This window comes from Chinchilla lanigera, unplaced genomic scaffold (genome assembly GCF_000276665.1).
Source record: "Chinchilla lanigera isolate Chin_1 unplaced genomic scaffold, ChiLan1.0 scaffold00068, whole genome shotgun sequence".
Classification (NCBI taxonomy): Eukaryota; Metazoa; Chordata; class Mammalia; order Rodentia; family Chinchillidae; genus Chinchilla; species Chinchilla lanigera.
Genome location: NW_004955469.1, coordinates 10,381,782 through 10,396,053, shown reverse-complemented (window position 1 = coordinate 10,396,053; position 14,272 = coordinate 10,381,782). Strand labels below are relative to the sequence as shown.

The window sequence follows — 14,272 nt, the reverse complement described above, 5'->3', positions numbered from 1 at the left end:
TTTAAAAGTCTGTCAGGCATTGCTCATACATCCAACTCTACAAAGAAACCCAAAGTGTGTTAGCCCAGTAGCTGGCCAGCATTAGAGTGGGGTAATTTCACAGCCAAATTAAAGCAGTGTACACTCTCTAATTTATGGATTTCCTTGATGTCTGTTCTCTGAGATTATGTCCAGAGCACAATTTTCCACCCCCATGTCTCCCTTGAGGAAAGACAGCCATTTGGTGACCTTGGTCAAGCATTTAATCTCTCTGAATGTTGACTTCCTCCTCTATAAAGGAGGGAAGGAAGTAGCTTCCCTGCCTTCCTTGCAGCAGCATGGTTGAGAGGATCAAAGAACAGGAAAGTGCTGTGTAAGTAGGAGAGGGCTCTCTACATGAGAGGCAACTGGGCTCCTTGGATGAGAGGAAGGCATGGCCCCTGGGCACCAGAGAGGAGGGTCATGGGCAATCCAAGTGGAACTGAGGTCACACCTCCGTGCTCCTTAAATTAGTGTCCTCGCAGCAACCCTAGAGACAGTATTTGTGGCATGTTTATAGGCTCAGAGTGGCCACACCAGCAAGGGGAGGGCAGGCCTCAAGCCTGCACTGCCTCCCTCTAAGCATGGAGCCCTGCTGGTAAGCTCAGAAGAGAGGGCTGAACTCAGTCAGTGTTGTCCCCTGTGCCATGTTGGACCATAAGCGGGTCTTCTGGGTGACTCTGTGCTGCATGGGGTGACTGTCAGTCGCCATTCACAAGCAAGGCCACAGAGTACTGCTGGGGACCTGTGAGCCACCACCATCTGACACCAGCTATGGGTACTAAGCCAGAATATCATGAGTCATGCCTGGAGGCTGCTCCAACCTCAAAATTCCAGGGCCCTGGGGAGCACAGGTACCCATCTGTCAGTGTGCCCCAGGGCAGCCACAGGCCATAGTCAGTGGAAGGTGACACAAAGGTCTGCAGAGCTCTTGGGGGCAGCTAGGCAGTCTGTAAGTATTTGTCTCTAAATTCTAGAATGGCTGAGGAGGGCAGATCTGAAATGAACTCATTTTCCTACCTCAGAAAACTGTGATCCAGGGAAACTAGCAAGCTTGCCAACAACCTCTCAGTAAGACACTAACAGGGGCCGTGTGTAGATCTCAGTTCTCCTTAACCCAGATTGCTGTGCATTTCCTGAGACTAGAGTCTTTTTGAAAGGCAGTTATAAGAAGGCTTATCATGTGTGTTGCCCTCTGTCCTGAGCTGCCTGTGTATTGAAATGTATTCTGTTGCCATGTCTGTAAGACCAATATCTTCAGCTGCCTACATCCATCAATTTAGCTTTACCATCAGGATATCGAATAATAATTTAGGATTAATACTGCTACAACCTTTGGGTAAACTCAGCTTCTGGTCTGATGAGATTACAACAGCCTAGTACTAGAGGTGGTTTGAAAAGTCCCAAACCACCAGGGTCTAAATAGTCCATGTCCCGAGCCAGTGGCCAAAGGCAAACACCACGACCCATTCTAGACTCCATTCCAGGCAGAGACCAGTGCGTTCTTGTTGCCACCTCCGGCTGGCCATATGGTACCCGACACACACCTGTATCCCAGAAAGGGAAGCAGTCCTCATGGGACAGAACATACTCAGAGCGATAGGACATATTCAACGTTGACTTGTTGCTTTACCCTTGGCCTTGAGTGCTTCCTTCTTTTTTTTTTTTTTGTACTGGGAATTGAACTCAGGACCTTGCGCTTGCCAGGCAGGTGCTTGTGCCACTGAGCTACATCCCCAGCTAGTGCTTCCCTTTTAGACTGCATTTTTCTCAACTTTTTCATGAGAAAAATGGAGGCAGATTTAGAGCTAGGAAGAAACAACCTGTAGAAGACAGTCCAAAGTGACAATGAACAGCTAATTCTTTGCCAATGGCAGGTTCCACAGTCCCAGTTCCTCCCATGCTAACCTTCTCCATCACCACCCCCAGCTTCAGCTTGGCCTCCAAGGCCAAAAACTTGGCCCAAAACTTTATGACCAGAGATCCCCAAGGCTGGAGAGCAGGAATGATGATCAGGGAGCCCCAAGAGGAGGGGAAATCTGAGGGAACCTCCCAGAAAAAACCCAGGAAGTTGTGGTGCCCAGGAAGAAGCCTTGCACCTACTATTCCCCCAGAAACACAACCGGAAGTGGTGGCCTCAGGCAGGAGAAATGCACAGGCCTTTCTCAGTGCCCTGCTGAGGGGCTTGGATGAAGCTCAGTGGTAGGTAGAGCACTTGCCCGTGTGCCTAGCATGTGCAGATCTCCAGCACCACCACAAACAGCACAAACAACCAAACACAAAATCTCCAGGCTGAGCCTCTCCCTACGAGCCAGGCCTCTGCTTCCCAGCACAGACCCAAGACATTTCTTGCCTGAAGCTGGCAGATTTGTCCGGCTCACAAAACCACCCACAGTACCATGCCCCTGCTGAAGAACTTGTCATGACCTCTCACTTCCCACTACAGCAAATTTAACTTCTGGGCTTGCTGTGTGGCCTCAGGTCAGTCATTTGACCCCTGGAGGGTTCGGTTTTTGTAAATATGAAAGAAAAGATTAGATTAAATCATTTTAGAAGTCTTTTTAAGTCAAAAGCACTGTGATTATCTCTATTGCTGTCTTTGTGCTGGGATCTCAGTATCCCACGGTGTCCACCTCGTCACCACCTCCACCCCCACCCATGCCTTTATACCAGCCCTCTGCCCTGCTCCGGCTGGAGGCGGCCGCCCTGGCCTCAGCAGCCTGCTCCTCCATCTGCCTGCCGAGCCCCACTCCACCTCCCGATTGCTCTGCTCCCTCCCCTCGCACACCCTCTCCTCTCTTCAACCTCTGGGTTATTTTAGTCCCACCAGCTTTGCAGCACTCAGGGAATTTCACCTCCCACTTGAGACTTCTGCAGCCCACATCCACCCCTCAGTTCTCGGAACCCTGTTGCCTCTGTTACAGCTACTTGCACCTATTTTGGTGCTTAATTCTCCTCCAGTGATTTTATGCAGATTTATTCTCTCTCCCCAGAGGGTTCCTCACTTTTGGCTTAGTATCTGCCAGCCAGGTTCAGCGCAGCTTGGGTTCTTCCAAGGGTGCTCAGACAGTTAATTGACAGCAGCAAAAGTGCAAATTGATGCAAATGGTGATTGACAATAAAGTCCTAAAAATCTACAAGATGCAGGTGAAATTCCAGGAGAGTACAATTCCTGAGCCCCCAGAGAAAATCCCACGCCTGTGCTGGCTGCTCAAGGCAGGAACTGAGAGGCAAGTGTCTGAATTACACAGGGGCTGGGGACAGGCGCCCACGCCTTCAGAAGGGAGAGTGTGACCCCCGAGTCCCAGGGATGGCTCTGTTGACACCCGGTGGGTGACCCAAGTAGGTCTCCTCTCCCCTCACATCAACAGCCTGAAGGACTTAGGCCACTAGAAGTTCTACAATATTCTTTCCACTTTTAATTGGAAAGAGTATTTCTAGAAGGCTGGGAAGGGGAGGGAAGCAGAGGGGACAGAAGCGGAGGGGAGAGGAGCCTGCAGGAAGGGCCCTGAGTGCTGCAGGGACTAGATTTACTCATTTCCGGAGGGAAAAAGATGTTTCTGTGCTCTCACAGGGCTGCACCTGGCCCTCACACTTGGCTTTGCATTGACAGGCCTGTCATGGGAGCATTTCTAAGGCAACAAGTTTTTATTCACAGGCATGACAATCTCCTGGGGGGACTTCTGACCCTTTCGAGGAGAATGAAGTTCGAGCCAAAAAAAAGTACTTTATTAAATACAGTGATTTCTTGCCAACTCGCTTTTGCCAATTGCAGTTTTGAGATAATCCTGTTCCCATTTTATAAGCAGACACATTTAAAACAGTAATCTGTTTTCATATGTGTTGATTGCTGAGCTTATTTTAAAATTTAAACAGAAGTCCGATTTTGATCCTTCTCTTTCTAGGCCTGTACTGTCACACAGGAGTGCTGAAAGACCTTAACTCTGGCCTCAGACTTAGGACTGAATTCAGGCTCCTGTACTTTTTAGTATCAGGCTTCCTGTATGCCTGTACTGGATTTTCTCATCTGTAAAATGGGAATAATGGTACAGCCCATCTTAAATGGCAGCTGGTATACACAGTCCACCTTCTGTCACTGCATTCTGTATCCACGGAGTCAACCAATTGCAGATAGAAAATATTTGAATGTTGTGTCTGTACCAGACTGGGATTTTGTCATTATTCTCTAAACAATACAGTATAACAACTATCTATAAAGCGTTTACATAGTATTAAATTTTAAAAGTCATCTAGGGATTATTTTAAATGTACGGGGGATTGTGTGTGTATACACAATACTATGTCATATTGTGTAAGGAACGTGAGCATCCGTGGATTGTGATACCCACAGGGGCGGGGGAGATTCCTACAACCAATTCCCACTAGCACTAAGAGATAACTGGATAGCTAGTGCTTAGTGGGGGTTTGACTGTTCTAGGGGAAGTCGCACAATGAATTTCACTGAAGTTATCCTTCAGATGTTAGTGTGCCTAAAGTCTTACAAAATGACCATTTATATCTCCTCTGAAGACCATCACCTTCATCCTAGACCTCAAGGAATATCACACATATTTTTTTTAAGGAGTTTCAGAGTAGCTTGCAATGGAAAGTAACCAAGCACATAAAGAAATGAGTTATCCATGAGCAAGGGTTAATAAGAAAAAATAAAAACAGATCACAAGGACTGGATACTGATATTATTAGTATGTTTAAAAAGATAATCTGAGGTTTTTATAGAAACCTCAGACCATGCAAAGTTACACATTTGCCAAAGGGCTAAGTGTAATTTAAATTTGAAAAATTATATCACCAATTTCCAAAATCTTCAATGGTCAGCTTTAATAGCAAATTAGCCACAACTGAAAGAATATATGCACCATAATAAAGTCCTCAGAGCACAGTACAGAAAAATGTGGCAAAGCAGGAGGGGAGGCTAAGAGCCATGGTACCTGAAATGAGAACAACAAACAAATGTTTCCTTGGTGTCACAGAAAGAAAAGAGAATGAATGGAGAGAAGCCGTACTTCAAGAGCTATCAGCTGAGAATTCTTCAAAACTGGTGAAAGCTAACAAGCCATAGATCCAGACTACTCTATAAATTCCAAACAAGAGCAATTCACAGAAATTAACAAACTAGGACCCAAACATGCAGTATACTGTGGTGTATTTCTCCAAAGATGGCCATGGCATGCCCATTAGTAATGTAACTTGCTTCCTCCTATCAAGCTGTGATGTCCATTGCCTTCTCTTTGAATCTATGCTGGTCCAGAAACTTGCATTGTTGCATAGAAGTGGCAGGTGTGACTTGGGAGCCTGGATATTCCAAAGCCCTCTGCCTTCTATGTGTGTTCTTTTGGGGCCTTGAGTTCCCTTGTAAAGAAGCTTAGAAAGATAGGACGCATGCAGGAGTACCACAACACACCCCAGTTAACAACATGCGTCCTCAAATACATCATCTTAGATCCTCCAAGTCAATCCCAAAAGACACTCTGCAGAAACAGAGACAAAATAATCCCTGCTGAGATCCTTCCAAATTGCAGATCTATTGAACTGTGAGTAAATACAATGGTTTCTACTGTAAAACAGTAAGAGTTAGGGTAATTTACTGTGCAGAAAAAGAAAGCTAGGACACAAAAGATAAACAAAGCCAAAAATTAATTCTTTGAAAATACTAATGAAGCCAACACACTTCTGATAGAATCAATCAAAGGAAAAAGGGGATTGGAATGTAGCTCAGTGGCATGGTGCACGTTTAGTGCGCATAAAACCCTAGGTTTTATCCCCAGCACTACCAAGAGAAAAAGAAAAGGGGACCAGATGTGGTGGTGCACACCTGTAATTCCAGCATTTGGGAGGCTGAGGCAAGAGGATCACCACAAGTTGGAGGTCAGCCTGGACTACATAGTGACTTCAAGGCCAGTCTGACCTACACAGTGAGATCCTGTCTCAAAAAAAAAAAAAATAAAAAATAAAAAATAAAAACCAGAAAATAAAAGGAGGGTGAGGGAGGCCACCAAAAAACTTGTACCAGAAACAAAAAGGTGAGCATGACTACAGAAGCTGCAGACATTGAAAAGAAAATAGCAGAAAATCAAACAGAAATTTTATGCCAAAATCTACCAAAAAAAAATTCCAGACTGAGATGGCCTCATTAGTGAGTTCTACCAACCACTAATGGGGAAGAAGATTGCATTCTTACTACAAACTATTCCAGAAAAAAATAGAAACACTCCCAAATTCATTTTTTTGAGAATTTGCAACATTGGTACCAAAACCTAGCAAAGACACTAGAAGAAAAGACATTATAGTTCAATCTCATTTGTGAGCACATAAGAAAAAAATGAAAACTTAAATAAATGCTCACAACCTTAGTTCAGCAATGGATGGATGGTTCATTGTTATCAAGTCTATTAATATAATTTAACATCATAATAAATCTAAAAGCAAAGAATCATGTGGGTATTGTCATAAATACTGAAAATACCTTTAGCAAAATTTAACATTAATTCTTGATGGATATACTCAGTAAAACAGAAACTTATAAGTACTTAATGTGGATACACACATTTATATATGTATACACAAAGATTATCACTAACTCAATAAGGAAAATATTTTTGGAAACTTGCCAAGGCACAGTCCTTAAACATATGAAAAGATATTCAACTTCTTTTGTAATAAGAGAAACCAAAATTAAGATGCCATTCTTACAGTGACATTTACAAAAATTCCATTTGTCAAGCTGTGCAAAATACAGACACGAATTGCTGGTGGGGATTCAAAATGGTATAATCTTTATGGAGAGAAATTTAGTAATATGTAACAAAACTGTGTGTGTTCAGTCTTTGACCCAGAAATTTATTCTATGCTATTTGTCCAACAACATGAAAGAGATTTATGTATATGATTGTTCATGACAAGTATTACTTATAATAGCAAAATATTACAGACAACCCAAATCCCCTTATCAGGAGACTGGTGAAATAGACAGATACGTAACAGACTATGTTATTTCCAAAAATGAAGCTCTGAACTTAACATAGTAATACATATCAACAAAGATGCAAAATGTATATCATAGGTTATCTTGTAAAGTAAATGAAAAATGACAGTATATATTTTCAAACAAACCCAAAAGAAGATAAACCTAATGCAATGGTAGAAAGGGGAAGGGAAGTCAGGGAAGGGAACAGAAAGTATCTGAATCCATCTTTTCTTATGCTTTTGACTTTTGAAATATGTTAACATACTCAAAAAACAAAGTAAAATCAACAAAAACACTCAACTCAATATAAACAGACAAGGTTACTTATTAATTACCTAAATACAACAGAGAGAACAAAACAAAACAAAAAAATTAATTCAAGTAACTTTGAGCATAAAACTTTGATTATACACCCCAAGTGGGCTCTATTCTAAGGCCAAAGAAAAACAAAGAAAATTTGAATTTTATTGGTTGTCGGTGGTGGTGTTTTCACAGCAATCCCAATATTACACTGTATTATAGGATTTGGCAAATAAATAGATTTATTCATGCATTTGTAATTCAGATTTGAACTGTGGGACAGGACAATACAAACATAAAGTGAGAGGAGATGAAAAAGCCTAATTCTAACTAAAAGTAAGTATTTCTACATAAATGTATTGTGTTTTTTAGGGAAAATTATGTCTTAGCTCTGTTACCAGGAAGACCTAGACATACTAACCCTCTAAATGGAGAGGGGAGTTCAGTGAAATATTTCCAGATTGGGAGAGAGGGGAAGTCTCTTGCATGAAGCAAAGTCAACAAACAACAGAGAGAATGGTAGAAGCAGAGAAACACCACGGCACTCATTCAGGCAACAGTCACCAACAGATGCTAAAATCGCGGAGAAAAAGGACAGTCGCGCGGTCTCACAATGTCTTTTTATAGGTTATTTATGAATCACACAGCATGGAGGCACCTTTACAAGGGACAAATCTGACCGATGCCATGCTAACCAAATGATCAAATTTCATATCACTCGTGTGCCAGCATCACTTGTGCTCACTAACATGATACAGCCAATGTGATCCACGTTGTATTTCTGCTCAGTTTAATCTGATGCCAGCAATAAAGAAACAATTTGGAGTCATCCAAATTGAGGTGTACACACACACACACACACACACACACACACACACACATCAGCCCAAATTTCTCAGTGACACAAAAGAAAAACAAATGAAAAAGCTAAAGAACTATTCTAGATTTAAAGAGATTGTAAGAGATAGGACAAATACATGAAATGTGTACTTCTCTAATGAACCTACAATAGTAAGCAGTGACTGAAAAATTAATTAAAAAATCATTTTTACATTACAATCTATGTTATCAGATTACAGAAGTAAAGCACACAGTCATTTCAATAAGTGCAGAAAAAGGACTAGGTACAATTCAATATACACTTACAATTTTTTACAGATTTCTTTAAGGCATCCAAAGCATTTAGTTTCACAGGGAGTACAGGTTGAGTATCCCTTATCTGAAATGCCTGAAGCCAGAAGTTGTTTCAGATTTCACTGTTCGGAAATGCTTCAAAATCTGCAGTTTCTGAACTCAATAAGGTTTTATTTTGAAACATTTCAGACTTTCCACTTTCAGATTAGGGATGCCTAAACTGTATGTACAAAAAAAGCCAATAACAAACACCATATTCACTGAGGAACAGTTTGAAACACTTTTCTTTTAAACTTCAGAATAAGAATGCCTCTAACCATCCCTGCTATGAAAAATTATAGAGCAGGCATCAGTCATGATAGTGAAAGTACAAAAACAATTAAGAGGTAAACTGGGGGCTGGGGATTTAGCTCAGTGGCACAGCGCCTTCCTGGCAAGCATGAGGTCGTGAGTTTGATTTCTGGTACTGGAAAAAAACAAAAACAAAAACCATGCAAACAAACAAAAAAAAGAGGTAAACTGGTGGAAAAGGAAGTGGAAATACTGTCACCATCAACAGGATTGTGTATACAGAAAATCCCAAATAATATACATATAAATTTATAAAAACTTAGTTGAGTTCAAAAAATCAACATGTAAAAAACACTTCTTTGTTTACATACTTATAATAAACATTTTCAAAACAAAATTTTAAAACTCCATTTGCCACACAACAAAATATATACCTAGTTAACAAAATATGTTCAGGACTTCAACTAACAATATCTGTTTTCCCCAACTTGCTTCATAGAATTCAGAGCAATCTCTATCAAACTCTCAGTGAGTTTTCTTTGTTAGAAATTGACAAGTAGATAGTTTTTTTTGTTGTTATTTGCTTGGCCTTTTAGACAGGGGCTCGATATGTAGTTCAGGCTGGCCTTGAGCTTGCTTTGTAGCCTAGGTTGGTTTCAAACTCACAATGGCCCTCCTGCCTCAGCCTCCCGAGTGCTGGGATTATAGGCATGAACCACCACACCCGGCTGACAAGTGGATAGGTAAATTTATATGAAAATTCAAAGCCAAGATACTTCTAAAGAAACAGAAGTAAGGAGACTTATTTTGTCAAGTCACAGAACTTACTGTGACACTACAGAATGCAGTTAGTGGCCCGGGGAGGTACAAATGGACTCTGAAAGAGCTGAAGGCATGTACAGATCCTCGGCCTACAAACACAGGAGGCCCGTAGAGCAGTGGTAAACAACTGACTTGCTAATAAACACTCTGAGACAACTGTGTATCTGCATAAAAATATAAAACTGAGTTCCTCTTTTATACTGTTCACAAAAACCAATGCAAAATGTATTGGGATTGACCTAATAAGAAGAACAAACATGCAAAGCCTTTAGAAGGAAATATAGGATATCTTCATGACCACAAAGTAGGAGAGGACGAAGTAAGACACAAAGAAAAAGGTTTAAAATGAGTCTGCTTAGGAATAGAGACAGAATATACAAATGGACAAAGGCCAGACCATAGATGACGTTAGAATTCTGCCTGGAAATCTCAGCAACAGGCCCAGGGAGCCGAACCACAACTCTGCAGTCATCAGCCCAGATGACCAGGACCTGGTTAATGCGGGCCATCTTCTGGTTTTTCGCCCCTGCTTCTGATTCAGGACTAACAAGAGAAACCAAATGTGCAGGCTGGGGATATAGCTCAGCAACACAGCACCTGCCTGGCAAGTGCGAGGTCCTGAGTTCTATTTCCGGTACCAAAAAAAAAAGAAAGAAAGAAAGAAGGAAACCAAATACGCTCCACAAGCAAATCACTTAAGACGCTCTGCTTCTGATTAGCTGGTCTCCAGCCTGCCCATGCCAACAGCTTCCAACCAGAGCAGGCTTTTCCTTTTTTCCACTGTACTCATAAATCTTTCCCTCCCTTTGCCTGCCTTTGAGTCTCTACCAAAGGCAAATTATAGCTTGCTTAAGCAAGCTCTGCATCAGTAGCCTCTTTGTGCTCTTAGTTGGGTGGTTTTTACTTATTTCCACAGAATTAAGAATTTTGTTTATCAAAGGTCTCCATAAACAGAGTGGAAAGACAAGCTTTAGGGTTGGGGAAGGCATTTGCCACACCTGTAGCCACCAAAGATGCAATGCACAGCGTCTGTGAAAACTCCTAAAATCAGTGGGGAAAGCCACACCCATAGAAAAATGAGAAATGTGCTTGAATGGACACTTCATAAAACAGGGATTCAAATGATCAACTTGGAAAACACTTCGGCCTCATTACTTATTAGGAAAACACAATAACCCTGTGCAGTCGAAGAAAATAGAGTAGCTGGCCTGATGGGTCACTTCCTCAACCCAGCGAGCATCAGGACCCAGGGGCCCATACCTCCTCCTCTGCTCTAGTCGAGGCCCTCAGTGGAGGGTGAAGGGTCATGCTTAAGGCTTTTTTCAGTTTAAAAGATTCTGCCTTCCTAAGAGGGGCAGGGGGAGTATGGCTGAGGCATGCCTGCTTCCGATCCTTAGTGTGGGGACAAGGGAGGATGCAAAGCTGGGGTGACCCAGGCAGTTAAATCCATACTCAGGAGGCCGTTCTGTAAAACCAAAGCGTGTGGGCAATCTTTTAGAATGTGTCATCCTCAAACCTGCCTTTTCTGTTCCTCCAGCAAATAGCGAAGCCCATAAATATGAATAGTAATCTTCAAAGTGTGCTTCATAGAGATTTCCATTTTAAGATGATAAAAATCAAGGTCCAGAGAGGTAGAATTTTCCCAAGGCCATATGGTACAAGGGACTAGAATACAGGTCTTTTGACTCGACACCCATAGCTCCATCTTCTCCCCACCGCGTGCTACGTCCTGTGAGGACGTCTCAGCCTCACCCCCTGCCCTCACCCGGCACCTCAGCGCATGCAGCCCCAGTCACTCTGAGGCCGCCTCTGCCTCCCACCCAGCAAGAGGCTAAGTGGGCTCCTTGGGTTTGAACTGTACATTTTGTGCTTTGTCTCAATCAGTAGGGCACATTCCTCTTCCAAATCCCTTGCCTAAGCAAAAGAGGACATGAACTTGGCTGGGGCATCACTCATCTCTGAGCAAAAGCACACTTACCTTGTCCCAGCAGCAGCAGTAGCGGCCCCACAAGGAAAACGCCTGGCCGCAGCCCCATGTCAGATGTCAGGTGTCCTGGGCCTCTGGGCGAACGGCTTCCTTCCAAGGATGGATGAGTTAGCACGCCTCCTCCTGCTTTTATCTCCCCTGGGACTGATAGGGTACCTGTCATAAATTTTACTGTGTTCACCTTTGAAAGGGGGCAGTGGCTGGCTGTAAACGATAAATATTAACATTTAGGCAGAAGAGTCAAAATGGGTAGCATGTTCTAGGCATAGGCACTAGGAGACCAGGTGCTCATAGCAGTTTTCATGTGGCCATCTTTATGTGGCCTGCCACAGTGGGAGCTAGAAATTGCTACTGAGACAGGGCCTGGTATTCTGCGAAGAGTGCTGGCCTAGGAATCCCAGCCCCAGGCTGGAATCGCAAACCCACCGCAGCTGTGGGCACTTAGGCATGTCCCTTAACCTGGCGTCAACTGTCTCAGCTGTAAGCCAGGAGATAAAAGACGTGGGGAGGAAAAGTACTTTGTCACAACTGCGACAGCCCCCACCAAGTGGGAGTTTTCAGCCTAAAACATGTTCCCACTATGCCTCAGTGGTGCCACCGGGTCCCCTGATTTGCATCAGTCAGGGAGGCTTGTATCTATCTCCCAGCCCCAAATTTCACGGGGGCTAGATGTGGGGGTCAGCGCCCATACCCACATCTATTGTCCACATGTTGAATGGAGAGACGCAAGCAGAGCTGGGAGCCGCAGAACCAAGCAGTTTCCTTTGGGGCACATGAAGTCGGGAATGCTGGGCCAGGTCTAAACTGAGCAGACCGAGCTGGAATTTAAAGACCGAGTGACAAAATGCCCTTGAGAGTAAAATTTACAATTTCTCCCCGCAAGCATCAAGGAAAAACTGCCTTGGTTAACACACACAAATGTATTTAAATTGTGTGTGTCTTTGGTCACCCTTGTGGCAGCAAGACTGACAGCCTGACTTCTAGGCTCTGGTTGGGAGTCCAGAGCTGGCTCCCTTTACCCAGGGCAGATTTTGATCTCCTGGCTGATTTGGGTGTTTCCCTCATGTTTTTAAAATTATACTTGTAGCTCTGGTTTTTTGAGTCTACAGTGAAATCTGAGTGGGCAGCTGCTTATACATAGACTCCTGCTTTGAGGAGGTTGTCTTCCTCAACTGCTGAGAAAAATGTGCTGTGGGTGACCCCTGATGGCTCCACACCAAAGGCTTAGCCTCAGCCTCAGGGCAGTATAGGGTCTTGGGCCATGCTAACTGCTATCAGCGGGTCCCAGGGTCTGGAAGAGGGTGACAGAGCAAAGAAAGATGAAAATGTACCCAAGGCCAAGGTCTGCAGGAGCCACCTAAGCACAGACGCTTTTGAGCACCTGGAGGCTCATCAGCTTCCCTAAACTGTTTATAAGTTCAGCGAGCCACACAAAGCAGCTGTCTCACTATTAAGGCTGTCAGGAGTCCACCAGCAGCCCAGAAGAGCACCACTGAGCCTGCTTGCCTGGGACGACCAGCCACAAGTCTCCACTAGGCTGAGGCCAGCAAGGGGGTCTGGAAGCATGAGGGGTGAGGGTGGGGTGGGGCAGCCTGGCTCTACCCTGACACGCTCACTCCTGTCTCTGACCCCTTCTCTACGTGGCTACCACAGCCCCGGGCTGTTCACACACCATCCGTTCACCTCCTTACATTTAGAACAACTGAAAAATGACTTCAAAAACATTTGTAATCTCTGAGAGGTATTCTGTTATAAGCCTGAATTGCCTTTCAGATAGAAATGTTTGAGTCTGAGCCATACGTCAAGGACTTCTCTGCCACTGTGACGCAGCAGGAACAGCAGCATTTCCTGGGCACTTGGCCAGGTGCTTCAGTGCCCCTTTTACGTATGTTAGTTTGATTAGCACCCGCCGCCTAGGTGATCTAGGAGCAGCTGAGGAGGTGAAAAACAGTCATCTCAGCCAGAGGCACAGTTGATCATTTGTCCATGGACTTTCGTTCTCTGAATTTTGCTATAAAATGTGCAAGCGGGACAGGTCCTAGAGCAGGAAGATTCTCCGTTCTAGATTTTGGCAACAGCCAGAGGTGTGCCTTTTGGAAAAGACCAAGCGCCAGCCCATGGAATTCATGCCTGTAAGGGATGGCCGGGCAGGCTTTGCTCAGAAGGCATCTTAGTGACTGAAAAAGCTGCTTTCCAAGAATCCACAAGGAGGTGCTAGCTAGACCAAGCCTCAGGCTCAGGGCCCCTGTGGATTAAAGTACGCAGTTCCCACCTTGCAAGAGTATTTTGAGAACTGTGGGTTACAACTATTATCCCATTATGGTATATCATAATTACTATCCATGACCTTAATTTGGTAAATTATCAGCTCATTTAAAGAAATAAACTAAAATTTCACATCTCTTAGGGCAGGATGGGTATATAGCTTAGCAGAACAATGCCTGCCCGGCAAGTGCAAGGTCATGAGTTTGATTCCCAGCACCAAAACAACAACAACAAAAACCCAGACATCTTAGGGCATTGAATATAAGGGTAAGTGATATGTTGGGGGAAATTTTTCAGTTGTATGTAGTAATTCAATATTTATTTCTTAATGTGGACACAGTAAAAAAAAAAAGTTAAAAACCACTATCTGAGCAGTACATCTACAAAGAAATCCCTAGACTTTGAAAACAATAAAAATAGGTTTGTTTCTCTTTCTGGTTAAAGACACAGCTAACTCTGACTCCTTGCAC

General features: G+C 43.6%; 1 protein-coding gene across 9 annotated transcripts in view; it reads right to left on the bottom strand.

Annotated features, from left to right (window-relative positions):
* Nucleotides 1-14,272, bottom strand: part of Plb1 (phospholipase B1) — a 140,618-nt gene that overhangs the window by 115,210 nt on the left and 11,136 nt on the right. For 3 of the 9 annotated variants that reach the window (XM_005400530.2, XM_005400529.1, XM_005400528.1), the window contains exon 2: nucleotides 11,529-11,693. The exons of 1 other annotated variant lie outside the window; for it this stretch is intronic. In XM_005400530.2, the coding sequence (XP_005400587.2) occupies nucleotides 11,529-11,693 (165 nt within the window). Of the gene's footprint in view, nucleotides 1-11,528; nucleotides 11,742-14,272 lie in introns of all 9 variants that reach the window. 5 more of the 9 variants (XM_013522646.1, XM_013522650.1, XM_013522647.1 and 2 more) reach the window with 3 other exon arrangements.